At 42.9% G+C, this 20,189-nt stretch overlaps 1 protein-coding gene across 5 annotated transcripts; it reads right to left on the bottom strand.

The window, feature by feature from the left end:
* Window positions 1–279: 279 nt before the first annotated feature.
* On the bottom strand, window positions 280–18,995 carry CEP20 (centrosomal protein 20). 5 transcript variants are annotated; one of them, XM_045047637.1, is made up of 6 exons: window positions 18,842–18,994; window positions 15,244–15,441; window positions 13,469–13,553; window positions 7,032–7,168; window positions 1,940–2,050; window positions 280–1,047 (listed from the first exon to the last, which is right to left on the bottom strand). In XM_045047637.1, the coding sequence occupies exons 1-5, from the start codon at window positions 18,867–18,869 to the stop codon at window positions 1,974–1,976; spliced, it is 525 nt and encodes a 174-aa protein (XP_044903572.1). In that variant the 5' UTR covers window positions 18,870–18,994; the 3' UTR covers window positions 280–1,047; window positions 1,940–1,973. The 5 variants fall into 5 exon arrangements, 4 of the variants coding, with proteins under 4 accessions (XP_044903572.1, XP_044903573.1, XP_006942355.2 ...); XM_045047638.1 differs by having other exon boundaries at window positions 2,028–2,050; XR_006591009.1 differs by having other exon boundaries at window positions 1,743–2,050.
* Between the last annotated feature and the right edge of the window lie 1,194 nt (window positions 18,996–20,189).

Below are 20,189 nucleotides of genomic sequence, written 5' to 3'. Positions count from 1 at the left end.
ATGCTCTTCTGAAGCCCTACATGGCCACGTCCCCGGTTACAGCACCATCCCCGCCAGCCCCCGGGGTGAAGAGTAAGTGTGGCAGGTGAGGTGGCTGATGGCAAGGGCACACGCGGGGCACAGCTCCCTCCCTTCACCCTCCACCCTCCACCCAGGCTGCCGGGGAGCCTGCAGGGGGAAGGGGGGGCCCAGGGAGCCGCCTCCAACCATTCCTCCCGTCCTGGCATCCACCTCTTGATGACCGAACAGGCACAGGAACAGCCTCTGCACAAAGACGAGTTGCTCCAGTGTTTTTTATTAAATGATACATCGAAAGTATAAAAGTGGCCTGGGTACAAACAAATGACAGGACAACGCATACAAAAGCACTATCGACTACACGCCACAATTCTGTTCAGCTTCTATCGTGATGACTTTGTATCAGTATCCAAAATGATAAAGTCCAGAATTTTTTCTTAATCTAGTCCTGCATGATTGTAATTCCTGAGGTAAACTTAGCGTCCATTGCCAACATCCTTGCATGTAAACCAAGTCTTCTGAGAAGAATTCAGATGTTCATATCCCCACACCCAATACAACGGAATTCGTAACTGTTACCATAGATTACAGATTTAATTTTAAAAATGGAAATGAGCCCTGATGGCACTTCTCTATGCAAGTAATTCTAGCTCGTCAATAGGGCCTCGCAAAATCCTCTCACTTGTCAAGTATGTCTTGAGGGGACTTCTTTAAACTTTTGGCACTCAGATAAAAATTCTTGGTTAAGGTGTAAGGACTGAACGCTGACCACCGCACAGAAAGTCAATAATAAGTGTCAGTAATTTCCACAGGCAGCACAGAGTCCGCACCCTGAAGAGGACTCCAATTTTTCCAGCTCCAGCCATGATCACTTTCCCTGTGGAAAATGTTCAAGCTAAACGCGGTCGGTAAACGGGAGCCCGCGCAGTTCACGCCCAGAACACGCTTTGCGACTTCCGGCCGACCGGGCGCTATTGTAACAGGTGTTGTCAGGGATATCGGTCTGGAGACTCCACGTTATAAAAATGTCTGAATAAATATCAAAATAGCATTTTAGAGATCGCACACTAAGAGCTCTTACCGTTTTTTTTTTTTTTTTTATCCCAAGAACGAAAAACTGGCATTTAATGAGACTTCCGGAGCCCGAGTAGGTAGTGGCGGCCCCTGGCGTGAAGGCCACACGGAGGTTACACAATGCCATCTTTTAAAAAGTGCCTTCTGGTATTTCTCCTAAAGCCTGTCTCTTCATGCTTACTCCACATTCTTTATATAATGAAATAAACTCTTTGTTTTACTTACAGCAAAATTAAAAGAATTATTTCCCCCTCTTCCTTTTAATTAAATCTTCCAATAGAAGCCAAAATGGTCCAAGGAAAGAAAAAGTACATTGTTACCTAGTTTAAAAGTTCAAATTTAGATAGTAATTCAGATATCTAAACCTAATTATAAATGGTTATCTGAAAAACCACTAATCATAAGGAAAAAAACAAAGTTTATAGAAAATAGTTTTTTCTGGCTTTAGTGTTCTTTTAAATGTTTTCTCAGAACATGAATGGATTTTTCTACAAATCCACCTAATTCCAGCCCGAAGGAAATTTAATTAATGTAACCTTGTTAAAGAGCAGAGCATATGGCTATAAAGGCCTGAACTTTTTTTTTTTAAGAACACAGAGGTACTAATAAAATCCCTTTAGCTCTTACAAATTTAAAAAACTTTATCATACCTTCTGAAAACAGTATTTTTTTTCTCTCTTTCAAGTCAAATCCAAGAAGCTGGAAGCTACAAGTTAGTTTTTATTCACAAATGTAGTAAAACAGGAGGGGCTAAATGTTTTGCAGAAACTCGAATTTCTACAAAGTACAAACATTAGTGACGTATTTTGGTAATGTTGGCAGAATAAATATGGTACTGAATACACACAATTTTAAGACAAAAGACGCCCCAGATGGAAATGTCATCTCTTTACTGCTTGAGAAACAAGAGGATCTTCAATATTATTAATACTCCCCTTCTCCTTTCTTAGGTGGTCATCTGAAATTAACAGAAACAGATGTCAGTACTTATCCCAAGTCAAAATAAGCAGTGTGCAGACATATCTACGTGTATTTTTGAATGCTGTATCTTGAATACTATAGGAGTTCTTTTTTTGAAAGAGATTTCAAATGTTTATTTTTGAGATACAAAGACAGAAAGAAGGAGGCGGGGGGGGGGGGAGAGAGAGAAAGAGAGAGAGAGAGAGAGAGAGAGAGATACAGAATCCAAAAGAGGCTCCAGGCTCCGAGCTGTCAGCACGGAGCCCGACAGTGGGCTTGAACCCGTGAACCACGAGATCAAGACCTGACCTTAAGTCGGACGCTTAACTGACTGAGCCACCCAGGCGCCCCTGATATTGTAGGAGTTCTTCAGGTGACTTGGGACAAAGAAAGGAACTCACCATTTTTAAACCATTACTGAGGAAATCGGAAATGGTTAGTACTAAAGACTCACTCTCAAGGGTGGAACAGAGAGCATCCTGGAGTAAACCGATGGGTAAGTAGTAGTTATAAACTTCTCTTACACGATACGTAAGGAATGGAATTTGCAAGGACAGTGTTCAATGAGCATTTTGAAGGATGACTAAGTTCTTCAACTAAGAAGAACTTTGAAACTAAGTTCTACCTTTGAAACTAAGAACTAAGAAACCTTTCTTCAAACAGAAATGCCTCTCGGCAGCACCCTCTTGTGGCCAGAAAAAAAACCTAGCAGTTTACATCTTCCTACCCAAATCAGAAAAGTATCTCAGAAATTGTAGAAAATCTTCAGTCAAAAACACAACAATAAAGCTCCAGGAAGAGTTCAGAAACGCCCAAGGCCCCAGTGACCACCCCCTGTGCTCTGGCAATAGAAGGGGCCCTAGTCACTTCTGCTGAATTTCTTTTGTCATGGAGGCAAAGGGGTAGAGGGCAGAAGTGTTCTAGATTAAAACAATCAAATGCGACAAAAACGCAATGCAAAGACTAAATTCTGAGAATTGTGAAGAACTGAAAATATTCCCCAGACACTTTTTACAATGGAAAAACCCATTTTTATGACAACTAGATGACAAGAGAAAAAGAATACAAATCTAGGCAGTTGTCAGAAATATGCAATTGTAGCACCACAAGCACATAGTGGATTTTCTTTTCTTGATGCTTCTTTATTTTAATTTTTTTTTTAGTGTTTATTTATTTTTGTGTGAGAGAGCGAGACAGGGACAGAGCACGAGCAGGGAAGGGGCAGAGAGAGGGGGAGACAAAGAATCTGGAGCAGGCTCTGAAACAGGCTCCAGGCTCTGAGCTGTCAGCACAGAGCCCAATGTGGGGCTCGAACCCACAAACCAGGAGATCGTGACCTGAGCCGAAATCAAGAGTCTGACACTTAACCGACTGGGCCACCCAGGTGCTCCTGGATTTTCTAATTCTAAAGACAATTTGCTTCTACACCCATTCCCACTAGTCCACCACAGCTGATCACCCTCATACAAAATGGGAGACTACTGGTCTGGATCACAGATGACTGCCTCCCTCATTTTTAGGCAGCTTTGCTGGACAGAACAAAATTGAGGCCACAACCATTTCAGGTTTTCTAGAAAAGCACTGTAAAGAAATGAAGTTGTTATGCATGTGCCTTACAGATGGGCTATCAAGCTCCGTTAATGATTTTCTCTGCTATGAGATATCTGGTTTTTTATTTATACCAAAAACTACTTTGCCTCCATATTTCAAGCACCAATACCAGCACCACTAATGAACTGGTTACCATTCCAAAGGTGAGAGTGTCTACATAAACCCTCTTTTTTTCAGCACTCTGAAAGCTCTGATAAAGGAAGTGCTTTCATGCTGGAATGCTTTAGGCTTGTGTTCAAATAAAAGAGAATTTGATTTTAAGTGTTTTATGTTTCAGTCGGATGAGCTTCTGCAGAGATCAGGTATTGTAATCTGAAGAATAATTATTTTCATGTCTCCATAACCTCGTCAATGTTGTCAAATCAAACACATTTCCATCAAACAGTAAGCTAGAATCCAGAAAGTAAACACAATACTCGAGTGTGCGACTGGGACACAATGCAATTTTGGGCTGATAATTCCTCACAAATCATTGCACAGGGGCGCCTGGGTGGCTCAGTCGGTTAAGCGTCCGACTTTGGCTCAGGTCATGATCTCGCAGTCTGTGAGTTCGAGCACCGCATAGGGTTCTGTGCTGACGGCTCAGAGCCTGGAGCCTGCTTCCGTTTCTGTGTCTCCCTCTCTCTCTGCCCCTCCCCCACTCACGCTCTGCCTCTCTCTCTCTCTCTCAAAAATAAACATTAAAAAAAATTTGTTTTTAATCATTGCACAAAGAGTTCATTGTTATCAAGAAAATTTTTGACGGCAAGAAAAATAACTTGCAAAATCACGTTCTTCTTTAGTTCAGCTGCCATCCTCATTTCTGAGCTTCCCACAGAGTAAGCGCCCAAAGGTTTACTCTAAGCGGAGTCTCTGAGGGCCCCAAAGTAACTAATGCACTCTCTTCCCTCTCCCTCTTTGGCTCGCCCGCGCTCGCTCTCTCCCTCCCTCTCTCTTCCACTCCCCAGCCCTCCCACCTCCCAGGTGTGAAGCCACAATTGCTACTCTGTGACCCACATCTCAAAACAACAGAACTCAGTTAAGAAATACTCTGTTCCTTGTAACTTTGTTGTTAGCCATTAGCCATGAATGAGATCGATTAGAAAAAGCTTACAAGCGGGGCCACCACATGGATGGAGCTAGAAAGGATTATGCTGAGCGAAGTCAGTCAGAAGAGTAAATACTCTATGATTTCACTCCTATGTGGAATTTAAGAAACAAAACACACGAGCAGAGGGGGAAGAAAAGAGAGGCACCCCAAGAAAGAGACTCTTAACCAGACAGAGCACACCCACGGTCGCCAGAGGGGAGGCGGCTGGGGGTGGGGGAAAGAGGTGATGGGGATGAAGGAGGGCACCTGCGATGAGCACCAGGTGTTGTAGGCAAGTGCTGAATTACCACGTCGTACAACGGAAGAAAATAAAAATGAAAAGCTTGCAAGCCAGAAACGTGCTTTCTCCAGAGATTATTTTCCCTCATGGGAACGAAAATACCCGTGTCGCGGGTCTGCCGCGTGAGCGAGTGTTCATGTGTATAACATCCCCTGGTGGCAATCACGCGGGGAAAGTGCGATTATCGTACGCTCTCGGTAGGCACGTCACCTGGTAAAGCCGCTCTGGAGGGGAATCAGACAGTATCTACTCCATTTTTTAGTACGTACATGCTCTGAACCAGCAACTGGACTTCTGGGCATCCGCACAAGACAAACACTTGTGTGGGCAGGAAGTAATTCTATACCGCTACATGGTAGAAGCCAAAAATTAAAAACATAACAGCACATCGGTAAAGAACGATTAGCAAAGCCACGCGATACTACACGAAGTTAAGAACGAGGTAGAAGGGGATGTCCACGTGCTGACAGGACAAGTGAAGAAAAGCCAACTGCAGGAGGACACGCACAGGAGCAGAATACATAAATACACAGGAAACGGATCCCGGGGAGACCCGCCGACCTGCTAACGGGGGCCTTCCCTCCGTGGAAGGGAGGGAAAGTGGGGAGTGGGGCCGAGACAAGACGGAAGAGATGAAAGGGAAGTTTACACTGTATTATCTGAACGTTGCGACATTTACTCACGTAATTGTTTTAAGTACTTGCCGGCCAGTAGGCACTCATGACAGTTCCTCACAAACCCCGAAAAGTGTACAAGAAGGGCACGGAGGGATGCCGACTCGGCTAAAAATGATCAGCTGCAGGCTTCAGAGGAGTCACCTAACTTCTCAGGGTCGGTTTGCTCAAGCGTCAAGGAAGGAAGGAGGTGGGATGATTTCTTTTTCAACGGTCTATCAGCTCAGCATTCTAAGATAATGGATAACTCGTAGTGAAATCAGAAATCACCTCCTCAAGAGGTTGCCTTGCCTCACAAATACTTCACTTTCAGATCCGAGGAGACACAGCAAGCATTTGGCATGATCAATACTGCTCACGGCAGTTTATGAAAACTACCAAGGGCGATCTGTATTTCAGAGGTTTCTACAAGTTTCTTTCCACATTCCAGGGCTATAGCTGTTCTGTTGATCTGCTGCCTGAGCCCCACCTATGACCGGCCTTAGAAAGAGGTCAACTCGACTGAAGCTGGAAAGGAGGAGCTAATAAACCACTCAGTTCAGATGAGCAAAATGACAGCCTATGGCTGATGTGAACAAAACAACAGAAAGCTCATTTGAAGAGGGAGCATTCTAAAGAAACCGAGGCTGTCCTCCTAAGAATTCGTTATTTATAGGTAGCTGCCAGTCTTCCACAAACAGTATTCTAAAAATGCAAAGTGGGGGAGGGGGCGCCTGGGTGGTTCAGTCAGTCTGACTTGGCTCAGGTCATGACCTCTCAGCTTGTGGGTTCGGGTCCCAAGTCGGGCTGTGTGCTGACAGCTTGGAGCCCGGAGCCTGTTTCGGATTCTGTGTCTCCCTCTCTCTCCGCCCCTCCCCCACTCATGCTGTCTGTCTGTCTCTCTCTCTCAAAAATAAATAAACATTAAAAAAATTTTTTAAATAAAAATGCAAAGGGTACAGAAACATGTGGCTTCTCTATCTGTAAGCAGAGATCTTTCCTCACTTTTCGGGGGGGGGGAAGTGATGATTTGATAAAATGCTATTTGTTCAGTATACCAATAATCTAACCTGCTCCAAAGAGTACAAATCTATGTGAAAATCAGGTTTTTCCAAACTTCTGTATAGAAATAATATCTGAGAATTTTGTCCAGTCATTTCCCTCCAGATTCTCCTTCCAAAAAGCATTTTGTTTTTAGGATGATAAGTAACACAGACCAAAACTGTATTAAGTGTAAGTAGAATTAAACTACGACTCAAAAGCTCAAGAAAAACTATTCCAGAGAGAAATATTTAAGAAAATATACGTGCTGACAGCAAAATGATGAAGTTCAGGAAATTCATACCCCTTTGCCTTCTTCCGCTAGGTTGTCTGCCAAGATCTGGGTTTGGAGGCTGAAGTGAAGACCCTCTCGAAAATGGATTTTGGAGGTCCTCCTTAGTTCCGTGCAAGAAATGAGCTAAAATTCCATATAAAAGAGGTCTATAGCAGGAAGAAAACCACAATCAGTTAAAATTATAGATACAGGAAAAGCTTAAAACAAACCTCTCTTTTATGTTTATGTTTATTTTGAGAGAAAGCGAGCATGCACGCACAGAGGAGAGGGACAGAGGGAAAGAGAGAATCCCAAGCAGGCTCCACGCTTAGCACAGACCCCGACTCGGGGCTCATCTCATAACCATGAGATCACAACCTGAGCTGAACTCAAGGTTGGGCGCTCAACCGAGCCATCCAGGCGCCCCCAAAACTCTACTCTAAGGCAGCCTCTGCCACCTGAATGGCCAGGTAATTCTCTATACTTAAAGAAGATGCAGGGTTACTATCCAAATCACAAACTATTCATGCTTTTTTAAATTTAAGAGTACCATTTGGGGTACCTGGGCGGCTCAGCCAGTTACGTGTCTGACTTCGGCTCAGGTCATGATCTCACGGTTTGTGAGTTTGAGCCCCACATCGGGCTCTGTGCTGACAGCTCAGAGCCTGGAGCCTGCATCAGATTCTGTGTCTCCCCCCCTCTCTCCCCCTCCCATGCTCATACTCTGTCTCTCTCTGTGTCTTAATAATAAACATTTAAAAAAATATTTAAATTTAAGAGTATCATTTAACTCGAAAGACAATTTAAAAATCCAGAGAACCCATGTTACCAACTTAAACATCAACTAAACTGAAATACCAAGTCAAACAATACACAGGAATTCAGCTTTTCAACTTTAAAGTCCAGTGTAAGACTTCCCAGTACCTAGCACTGTCTGAATACAACAGGTATTCAGGAAACGCTGGATGAATAAATCCTTGTCAAATTAGGTCATATGTCTCAAGAGCCAGGCTGCCTGGGTTCAAATCCTGGATTTACCACTTGACCTCAACAAGATTCTTAATGTCCCCAGCCTCTTAAATGTTTTTTCCTCTATAAATGAGGATAAGCGTAGTCCTTACCTCCTAGGGTTATTGTGGACTAAATGAGTTCATAAATGTCAAGGGTTTAAAACCATGCCTGGCACATATTAAATGGCATATAAATGTTAGCTGTTCAGGAGTCAGGTAAGAACTAATATTTAATAAGCTATTTTTAGGGCAGGCAGTTTAAAGAAAAAGTGATTTTTACAGTTTCCAAATATCTCTCCATTCTGTCTTCGCCCTGTAGATGTCATAATCATCATCCCCAATTTATACGTGAGAAAACCATGCCTCAGGGAAGATATGCTGGAGATTTCTTAAATTTTTTGTAATGTTTTTATTTTTGAGACAGAGAGAGACAGAGCATGAGCAGGGGATGGGCAGAGAGAGAGGGAGACACGGAATCCGATGCAGGCTCCAGGCTCTGAGCTGTCAGCACAGAGCCTGACACAGGGCTTGAACCCACAGACTGTGAGATCATGACCTGAGCTGAAATCGGACGCTTAATGGACTGAGCCACCCAGGCGCCCCTGGAGATTCCTTAGATAGTAAGTAAACAAACTTTCCAGTTGAATCCCAAGTCCCATACTCTTTGCATTACAATATACTGCTCAGAGATGTACACGAGCATCCCTGCACAAACGGAAGCTATGCAGCTGACGATGGGAGAGACAGAAGCACACCAGAAATGTTTCCAATCTCATCACTGAAAATACAACTTAACTGAGTTTTTGGGGACAACTATTTATTAGCTGGTGTGATAGCTTAAAGTATGACATTCCTTTCCCTCCAAAAGGTGGAGCCTAACTGCCTTCTCCTGGAGTGTGGGCTCAAGTCACTTCTTTGAACCAAAAAACATATTAAATGAGAGTGCTGTGCAACTTCCAAGACTGGGTCACAAACCACCGTGCCCCTCGGCTTCCTCCTTGCCTTCTCTGCTGGGTCACCACGTCATAAGGACATTCAAGCTGTCCTAGGGAATGGTACACATGGAAGGAATGGAGTCTCGTGCAAGCAGCCATGTGAGGAGCCACACAGAAGGGGATCCTCCAGCCCCAGCCACATCTTCAGATGACGACGTCCCTGGCTACCCTTTAAGCGGATCTCCTGAGAAATGCCCCACTAGCCCCACCCAGAGATTTCTGGCCACAGATAATGAATGTTCGTTGTTACAAGCCACCAAATCCTGGGGCAGTGTGTTACGCAGCAATAAGTAACTCCTTGCATGCCAACTGTTTCATAACACAAGGAAAGGAGGAAAGTAAGTTTCTCTATTTAAGATGCCTCAACTCTTATGAAAGGAATATATCTTACAATCCAGGAACATAAAATAGGTCTTTTCGTTTATTTTAAACCAATGTGTCCCAAAGAGCTAATTGGTTCAAGAAGATTTTTAAATTTAAACAATCTTGTTCTTAACATCAATAAAGTTTTTAAGATTTAAAATTTTAAGATTCAGATATTTTTAAATGTTATTAGAAAACAAAAAACTAGTATATTTAATCCACAAATTCATGGATACTAAGATTTTTTAAAAAATAAAAGTTAAGGGGCGCCTGGGTGGCTCAGTCAGTTGAGCGACCGACTTCGGCTCAGGTCATGATCTCACGGCTCGTGAGTTAGAGCCCCGCTCTGTGCTGACAGCTCGGAGCCTGGAGCCTGCTTCGGATTCTGCACCTCCCTCTCTCTGCCCCAACCCACTCACATTTTGTCTCTGTCTCTCTCAAAAATAAATAAGCATTAAAAAAAAATTTATAAAAAAAATACAAGTTAAAAAAGGAGAATATTTTTTCAGGTTCGGCCTTACAATACTTTATTTGCAATGTTAAAACACAGAAACTCTGAAAACTAGTCTTCTTCATAAATTTGGCAAACTCATTCGGTGGCATGGCTTGACCTAACATAAGGGTATTTTAGACTTTATCCTACTTTGTGTGCAAATTCTTAAGTTTCTCTGAAAAATATGAATGTGTTTGTGGAAAACCACTTTACACTCACACTGGCACATGTATCTAGTATGTGTTATGCTTACCGTTTTACCCTTTTTCCCCCAGCTCTACTGACATATAACTGAGAAATAAAATTGTAAGGTATTTAAACTATACAAGGTGATAACTTGATATTTATGTATACACACACACACACACACACACACACACGGCAAAGGAATTCTCCTCAGCGAATTAAGTAACATCTCCATCATCTCACACATTTACTTTTGTCAATGTGTGTGTTACTTTTGTGGGTGAGAAAATTTCAATCTTACAATCCATATTACTTTTTAAAATCTGAAAACTTCACAACAGAAGTGTTTTTAAACAAAGCAGTAACTGTCTTTCAGAAAGCAAACTGCTGGCAGTTTGAAGTGTAAGTTGGCAAAGAAAGTGACTAGAGACAGAGAAAGCAGACGGCTTCTCAACAACACAACGTGGGGCAGCGGGAGTGGATGGGAGATACCGCAGAGGTAGAAGGGATGCGATGTGCAAAGTGACTGGTGGAGAAAGGAGCTGGAGCCACAAACATAAATGGACTCTGAGTTTAAGACCCAAATGGCTACATGAGGAACCTACGAGGGGGGTTTAAGGAGATGAAAACAGCAGATTTAACTTTTGGACACGGTGAGTTTAAGATGCCAGCAGAAACGTGGGCCCACAACTTAGGGCATGTGTTTGATTTAAAGTGGAGTCACAGCTCAGAGGCACCATTAAAGACTCAGGCATACTCAGAAAAGTGGGCGAGGGGACAAGATGAAAAGTTTTGTTAAGGACAAAACTTGAGTGGTCACAATTTAAAGGAAGCCTAAAAGAGCCAATGAAGAAATTGAGAACACTGTTAGGGAAAGAAAAACTTAGACAGTAAAGGTCATAAAAGACAAATGACAATAGGTGTTTTAAGGGAGAAGAGTCAGTATTACAAAATGCCACAGAAACTCCAGTGAAACTGAGCTTCTCAAATTGGAAATACACAATATACAGCCACTCTTGGGGCCGGGGCCTTGGGACAAAGTACGGGGTAAAGGTGGATCCTAGAACATTCATTGTGCAAAGACTTGTGGGAAAGTTCAATTTAATTGGTATGTCCTTTATAACATTTTTATGGTAGAACAATTATATCATGAAGTAGAAAGAGAAAAATTCAATAAAGTTTTCGAAAGAGAAAACAAGATTTCAAAGAAATTTCTTGCTAATGGAAAGGCTGCTTTGAGCCATGTCCCCTGGCCTCCTATGTACATTCTATTTTTATTTTATTTTATATTTTATTTTATATTTTATTTTAATTTAATTTTATTTTATTTTTGCCATTCAGGGATTCTCTGGGAAAAGTTTAAGCAACTCTGAAGTAAGAAAAGAACCAAGAAACTACTCAAAAGTGGTCACCCTTCCTTTCAAGGGCAGAGTTTCAGTATAAATGGTGATAGGAGAATTTAACATACAGAGAGTGCAAAAGAGGGGACAGTAACAAAATGAAAACAGAGGGTTGGTTTTCACTAAGTTCAATGGTCAAAACAAGTTGATTGGGTTTTGGGGGGATCCTAAGTTGAAGTGAAGGAAATAATCGGGAGGAAGAGTTCAGCGTGAGTAAGGAAATAAGTGATAAAAGATAGTCTCAGATGGGAAATAAAAGTGGGGGGGGGTGGGGTATGGACCAAGAAACCAAGAAACGTGACCCTCAGCAGGACTGTTGCTCAGTCCTCTGAAACCACGGGAATTTTAGCTCCAGGGAGCAGACGCCTTATCTTGTTTATTGCTACACACCTTGGATTTGGTGCAGTGTTAGACACACACTCGAACCAAATAAATACCTGCTGAGTTAAAACGAAATAAAACCACCACTATGTGATTATGACTCCAATACAACACTATCTAAAAATTTATTTTTAAGTTTTTATTTTAAAAAAAGTTATTAAAAAAAGTTCTTGGCACAAAAATAGACACTCAGATCAACGGAACAGAATAGAGAACCCAGAAATGGACCCACAAATGTATGGGCAACTAATCTTTGACAAAGCAGGAAAGAATATCCAGTGAAATAAAGACAGTCTCTTCAGCAAGTGGTGCTGGGAAAACTGGACAGCGACACGCAGAAGAATGAACCTGGACAACTTTCTTACACCATACACAAAAATAAACTCAAAATGGATGAAAGACCTCAATGTAAGACAGGAAGCCATCAAAATCCTCGAGGAGAAAGCAGGCAAAAACTTCTCTGACCCTGGCCACAGCAACTTCTTACTCAACACGTCTCTGGGATCAGGGAAACCAAAGCAAAATGAACTATTGAGACCTCATCAAAATAAAAACCTTCTGTACAGCGAAGCAAACAATCAGCAAAACTAAAAGGCAACTGATGGAATGGGAGAAGATATTTGCAAACGACATATCAGATAAAGGGTTAGTATCCAAAATCCATACAGAATTATCAAACTCAATACCCAAAAAATAAATAATCCACTGAAGAAATTGGCACAATGAATAGACACTTCTCCAAAGAAGACACCCAGATGTCCAACCAACACATGAAAAAATGCTCCACATCACTCATCATCAGGGAAATATAAATCAACACCACACTGAGATACCACCTTACACCTGTCAGAAAGGCTGACATCAACAATTCAGGCAACAACAGATGTTGATAAGGATGCAGAGAAAAGAGGATCTCTTTTGTACTGCTGGTGGGAATGCAAACTGGTGCAGCCACCCTGGAAAGCAGTGTGGAGGTTCTTTGAAAAATTAAAAAGAGAACTACCCTACGACCCAGCAAAGGCACTACTAGGTATTTATCCAAGGGACACAGGTGTGCTGTTTCAAAGGGACACATGCACCCCCATGTTTATAGCAGCACTATCAACAATAGCCAAAGTATGGAAAGAGCCCAAATGTCCACTGATGGATGAATGGATAAAGAAGATGTGGTATATATATATATATATATATATATATATATATATATATATATATATATATATACACATACATACGTATACATAGAATGGAGTATTACTCGGCGATCAAAAAGAATGAAATCTTGCCATCTGCAACTACGTGGAAGGAATTGGAGGGTATTATGCTAAGCGAAATTAGTCACAGAAAGACAAATATCATATGACTTCACTCATACGAGGACTTTCAGATACAAAACAGATGGACATAAGGGAAGGGAAGCAAAAATAATATAAAAACAGGGAGGGGGACAAAACAGAAGAGACTCTGAAATATAGAGAACAAACTGAGGGTTGCTGGAGGGGCTGTGGGAGGGGGGATGGGCTCAGTGGGCAAGGGGCTTAAGGAATCTACTCCTGAAATCATTGTTGCATCATGTGTTAACTCACTGGAATGTAAATTATAAAAAAATAAATAAATTATAGAAAAAAAAAGTTCTTACATTGTGTTATCCTTTGATTCTTCAAATGCATTTAGTTCCCGAATGAGAAACTGTCTGTCCAATGGTACTACAGGCTGACCAGATTCTGGAGGAAAAATCAGGTGTCTTTATTCATCTAAAAAGCACGTATGATTTTGATAAGAACCACTCACCAGGTATACAGACTTTTCAGATTTTCAGTAGGCGAGGCAAAATGGCACAGCCACTTTGGAAACGGGTTGAGCCATTCCTTACAAAGGTGAGCATGTACTTACCACACACAACCTTGCAATCCCACTCTTAGCTCTTTACTCAAGAGAAACGAAAGCTTACTTTCACACAGAAACTTGTGTTTGAATGTTTATGGCAGCTTGATAATTGCCAAAAACTACAAACCACTGGCGATAATGGATAAAATCGGCACAGCCATACAAATGAGTGCTATTCAGGGGGAAAAAAACCCAACACAGCTGAATCTCAAATGCATTATGCTAAGTGAAAGGAAGCGGACTCAAAAGGCTACTTCCTGAATGGGTTCATTTCTATAACATTCTGGAAAAGGCAAATGACAGGTACAGAAAACAACAGATCAGTGGTTGCTAGGGGTGGGGGTAGACAAAGAAGTTGACCACAACAGGGCAGAGCATTTTTTGAGGTGATAAAAATACTCTACATCGAGACTGTAACTGAGGTGGTAGTTACAAAACTATGCATTTGGTAAAATTCATCACAGTGTATACTAAAAAAGGTATATTGTACTGTTAACTATACCTCAGTTTTTGAACAAAGCCGAGACACTTAATATGAAACTTCAAATGATGGTTACCATATTTCATTTTAGGGAAGCCCAAGTCCAAGACCGCATTCATTCTATTTTCACAGTTTTCTTCTTTTCTGAGCACTAATAGTATTATGTAGCCATCTGGAACAAACTGAGGAAAGTGGCTACTGATACTGAAGATCCTTAGACCACGAAAAATCCTGGTCTTTACTCAGTTAAGGTATACGCTTAACATTAAATAAGACATCTAGAATATCAATAAAAGGGCTGTTAAATCAAAGTTCCAACATCTCAAAGAACTCATTCTCTCTTCCAAAATCTACTTCATGGTTTCTTTTCTTTAATGAGAGGTGAAACAATCGTAAAGCACAGAGCAAACCTTAAACAAGGCCATCAAGTGATACAGGTGCAATCCTTCCAATCCCATTTCTCCCTCAGCCCAGGGGAAAGTCTTGACTACCGTGCATTCCTTTCAGTTCTTTACTTTCTTCACAAATAAAATTTAACAGACAAATGTCTCTTCAACTGTCCATCTCCTCCCCCCAATACCAAGGTTAACCCCCAATAGGAAAGTAAACTCCTTCCTAATCCATTTTAAATATCACGCTTTTACACACATTTGCCTATATCCCTCACCTATAATAGTAGCAGTATTTTAAAGTTTTATCTCTAGTGCTTCATATTTTTTAACAAAAACTATATACATCAAAACTGTATTTTTAAAGTATATCTATAGAAAAAAGCTAGCAGCAAACAAAATGTCAACAACTGCTTATTCTCAGTATCAGGCGATTTTTCAAAGGGTGCACCTAGTGTTTATTTATTTTCCCCTACAATACAGTAAGCCCCATGAGACCTTGTTCAAGCTATGGAAAGAACCCATGAGATGTTTATGTCCCTGTCACTCAGATGACACTGTGGTAACGGAATCGGATTTCCAGCGTAAACATTTTCTGAGAATTGAGGGCAGGGAAAAAGCAGATGTTGTTTCAGGTAAGTAACAATAACCTCTTACCTGATATGAGGACAGATGCTGTATACTTATATTTGTTGAATTCCAAATACTCCCGAATTAATTCATTAATTAGAAAGTTTTCATGAGACAACGGCGGTCGGGGTTCACTTTCATCATTCAGGGCATTGAAAACTTCAGCTCGGATCCTTGCTTTTAAATGCCCTAATACTCCTCTTTTCTCCAAGGTGTCCTTTAAAACTGTTAAATATAAAATATTATGTTTCAATTCTAGAACAAATTGGTCATTCTTTTTTTTTTTTTAAGTAATCTCTACATCAACATGGAGCTCGAACTCATTCAAACTCTTGAGATCAAGAGTCGCACACTCCACCAACTGAGCCAGCCAGGCACCCCTCAATTCTTAGGCATACTTGGAAGAAAAATGTGTACCTAGTAAAGTGGCCTAATACCCACTGTTTCGATCTAAACAATGTGCTAAATGGAAGTTATCCAATTAGCTACCACAATTCATGTTTGTAATAAAAATATAAAGTTCTCAAGTTGCAATGATTTGCTATTTTAATATATTTAAGCAAACTCAAGTTTATCTTTCTAACATCATCACTGTCAGTAGCTATAGTCTGGTATGCATCTTTGGTGAGGGAGGAAAAGGGAGCATAGAATTAGCTCACCGGAGCCTGAAATTAACCCTTACTGTCTCGTATGTTTTCAAGAGTGTTTAGCACTGCAGATAGGTTCTACATGTCATGAAAATCTCTGGTGTAGAAAGATGATTAAAGACAATGAATGCATTCCATAAAAGGAAGGAATATGTTGTCTTTTGATAAAAACCTATGCTATCCAGAACCCTTGGTGAATGGCCCATTCAGAGGAAAAAGGTATTTCTGTGTTTGTTTGTTTGTTTAAGACACAAGTTAATTTCCTAAAAAACAACAGGATTCTGAAATTATAAGCCTAGTTAGAAATCTAACACTGCCAACTTGAGACATCGGGGATATATATGTTGAGTGTAATCTAACTTCTTGAGGAGCAAGGGTCGGATTGCTGTATCAGTTATGATAATGAGATTTTACTATAAATGTTAGTATAGATACTGACGGGCACAGGGCTGAATTGGCATCATTCCTTGCAGTGATCTGGAACCTTCTTCGTTCACATTGTCCCTCAAGACTAAGTAACAAACCCAGACAATCAACACCTCTCACCCACAGTGCCTAGAACACAGTAAGAGCTCAAAAACTCTACCTGGGAGCATTATAATACAGGGTGTAATAAACATAGTTTAATACATACTGTGCCCTACCCAAGGCACCAAATAAGTACATCAACATAAAGAAAAACTCATAAACAGAGCCCGAAGAACTTATCCATTTGTCATAAAATTCCTTTAAAGCTTTATTATACAACAACAAAAACCTGGGTCTTAGGATTCCATTACAGAGATACAATCTAGACTGAATTTTAACCTTTCTTGCTCCTTGTTTTTAAATCATCCCTTCAACCTATTTGGCAGGTATGCAAGTACAGTTATCACCCAATCAGACTTTGTAACAGGCCCATAAAAGGAAGGTCCAGCCTTATCACAGTCTTGGGATCATAACCGAACCCGTTCTTTAACTCCATCTTTGGAAGTAGATGGGAGAGTTTTCGCTGGCCAGGATCCTGTCCCAAAGGCTGTATGTGCACACAGCACAGCCTCAAACTCAGCAGAGAAATGCGAATTAATGAAGCTGCAGTTAGGAAATCTAGGCTGTCCGTCTCATCGCCAGCTCACGCCTCAGTTGCCCTCTCCAACATGATGAGCTCCACCTCTCGGAGGCAGAACCAAGGGAGATGCAAAGATGTGCAAGCTTCAAAAAGGCACAAGTCCATACAATGTACGATAACTGACTGGGAAACACACTGTCACTGAGATTCTCTTGAACACAGAGCATATTCAGAACTGGGCAATGCAGAAAAAACATAAAGGGCTCCCTAGATCTGTGAAGGACACTCACTCCTAAACCCCAGAGTTACATCTTCTTTTGGGGTTCTGTATTATTTTGCCCTTCCTGCTATTATGTTTAAAACACGGTGCTATAACAACTTCAGAAAGAGGTTCTTAACTTGCCTTAATATCCCAAAATACCTTTTTTTTTTAAGTTTATTTATTTGGGGGGGGGGGAGAGAACGCATGAGCAGGTGAGGGGCAGGGAGAGAGGATCCCAAGCAGGCTCCCCACGGTCAGCGCAGAGCCCCCACTTAGGGCTCCAACTCGCAACCGCAGGATCGTGACCTGAGCCTAAATCAAGAGCGGGTGGCTTAACCCACTGAGCCACCCAGGTGCCCCCCTCCCCAAAGTATCTTTAAACCCTCTGAAGAGGGACGCCTGGGTGGCTCAGTGGGTTAAGCCTCTGACTCTTGATTTAGGCTCAGGTCACGATCTCGTGTGAGTTCGAGCCTTGGCATCGGGCTCCGTGGTGGCAGTGCAAAGCCTGCTTGGGATTCTGTCCCTCTCTCTCTCAAAATAAATAAATAAACTGAAAAAAATCTTTAAAAAAAAAAAATCCTCTGGAGCTGATGCAATATCGCATGTGTTACGTATTCCCTGCGGGGAGTGAGATCGGATTCCCGTGAACTCTGTTCTTGTGGATAAAGGCATGCCTTTTCCAGGACTGTTCACCAGCCCGGCGCCCAAACACACATTTACATCAATGCTTCCAGCATCCTCTTCTCAAAGGGATTCAACCCCTCCCTGCCAAATCTTTAAGAATTACTGATTTGGATCCCAAGTTCCCTGAAAACTCAACTGGTTTTATTAACTGGGTAGCAGTATCACCCAGGGATTAAGACCTGGCCTTCAGGTGCGGCTGATCTAGGCTCTCGCACCCGGCCTCCTAGCTAAGGCGCTTTGCGCGAGCTATTTCACCTCTCGGCACCCCTATTTCCCAGTCTGTAAAATGGGCATGAGATTGTGACACAGGATCTATTAGGCAATACTGGGATCGGGTAGTGCTTGACATTTAAGGCTCTGTCGCTTATAACTATAACTACTATTATTTGTCTGGACATCCGATCGCACAAAATCAACGGTGAACAAACGTTTCCAGCTGAATCGACTCGCACCTTTGTGGAACTCTGTTGAAAACTCCTGGAGAATGGCCAGGCAGCTTCCCACCGCCAGTTTTTCCCCATGGAGAGCGGGACGCACCTCACAGGTGGTTGCAAGGATTCAGTGACAACTAAGCTAACGGTTTGGGATTGTACCTAACCCCAGTAATGGCTGTGGGTACTGTCATCACTCAGTCCCACATGAAGGAAGCGGCCCAAAGCTTCGGCCCGAGAGCGGTCTCACAAACGCGCCCAGAGGCCCAACGTGCAGGACTGCAGGCCCCTCGGGCACATGAGGGTCCTGCAGCTCCTGCTCCAGCTCAAAGCCGATTCCAAAACTGCCCCAGTGCGACCGCTTCCCTCACACAGGGCCCGGGCGCAGCGGCCGCCACACCAGCCGGACGCTCTGCCGACCCTAACGCCGCAGAACGAGCCCCGCGCCCCCGGAAAGCCGGACTCTGTTTCACGCGCGCTCCTTTCGCTCCATCCTTTTCACAAGAGGAAGGCCAGACGCCTTTCACCCGGCAAACGGCCCACGCGCACTCACCAGCCTTGAGCTCGGCGACAGTCGCCATTTTTCAACCGCCGTCAGGGGCGCGCCTCGGCTGTGCGCACGCGCAGCTCCGCCCCTCTCAGCGGCATGGTCTACAGCCAATAGGTGCGCCGCTCTCGCTACACTCGGTCCCACCCCTTTCAGTTTTCTGTCTCCGGGGTTGGTCTGGTGGTGAGTCTCCGGAGGGATTTCACCAATCAGCGAGCTCTCTACGTGCTGCTGGAGGAGGGAGGAGGAGTCAGGACTAAGATCCTTTACCTTTGCGTGCCACTGGCACTTTAGTTGACTGATATTTCCAACGTGTCCCCACTGCTCGTCTCTGCAGCCTCAGGGACTAATTGTCAATGGTTACCATGTGTTGAGCCTGTGGTTCTCAAACTTGAGAGTGTCTGAGAATCACCTTGAAGACTTGTTAAAGGGCCCCACTCCTGAGGTTGCTGATATAGTCAATCTAGGATGAGATCCGAGAACTGCTTTTCTAACGAGTTCTCAGGTGACGGGGATGCTGCTGGCCTGGGGATCACACCTTGAGAACCCCTGTATTAAGTACTTACTAGGAGCCTGACAGTGTGCTAAATCTTACACACTTTGGCTCATTGATTTCTCTACTATTACTCCCATTTTACAAAGGAGGCAACTGAGTCTTTGATAACTGATAAGGCTTAACCAAGATCACCAGCAAATGGAGGTGATTGGAATCCAGGCCTCTTGCTTTTCTAGGCCTGTTCTCTTCCACTGACACTTAATACTGGGTAGTACACATGAGGAGTCCAAGAGCTATCTGTGAATAATTGATGAACGAATAAACTCAACCATCCCAGTTTTGTACCCAAAACAGTGGGAGGTTCTGTGATTCCAGTTAGGAATCCAATTCTATGCTTCCTTCCATTGCCAGGAAGGCCAGCATCTGTGACTTAGATCATAGAACAGTGCTCTTTAAACTGCTAGTCTTGGGGCGCCTGGGTGGCGCAGTCGGTTAAGCGTCCGACTTCAGCCAGGTCACAATCTCGCGGTCCATGAGTTCGAGCCCCGCGTTGGGCTCTGGGCTGATGGCTCAGAGACTGGAGTCTGTTTCCGATTCTGTGTCTCCCCCTCTCTCTGCCCCTCCCCCACTCATGCTCTGTCTCTCAAAATAAACATTAAAAAATATATTTAAAAAAAGAAATTAGGGGCGCCTGGGTGGCACAGTCGGTTAGGCGTCCGACTTCAGCCAGGTCACAATCTCGCGGTCCATGAGTTCGAGCCCCGCGTTGGGCTCTGGGCTGATGGCTCAGAGACTGGAGTCTGTTTCCGATTCTGTGTCTCCCCCTCTCTCTGCCCCTCCCCCGTTCATGCTCTGTCT

The sequence above is a fragment of the Felis catus genome, chromosome E3 (genome assembly GCF_018350175.1).
Source record: "Felis catus isolate Fca126 chromosome E3, F.catus_Fca126_mat1.0, whole genome shotgun sequence".
Lineage (NCBI taxonomy): Eukaryota > Metazoa > Chordata > Mammalia > Carnivora > Felidae > Felis > Felis catus.
The sequence above is the reverse complement of the archived record's forward strand: the minus strand, read 5'-3'. Positions and strand labels throughout refer to the sequence as shown.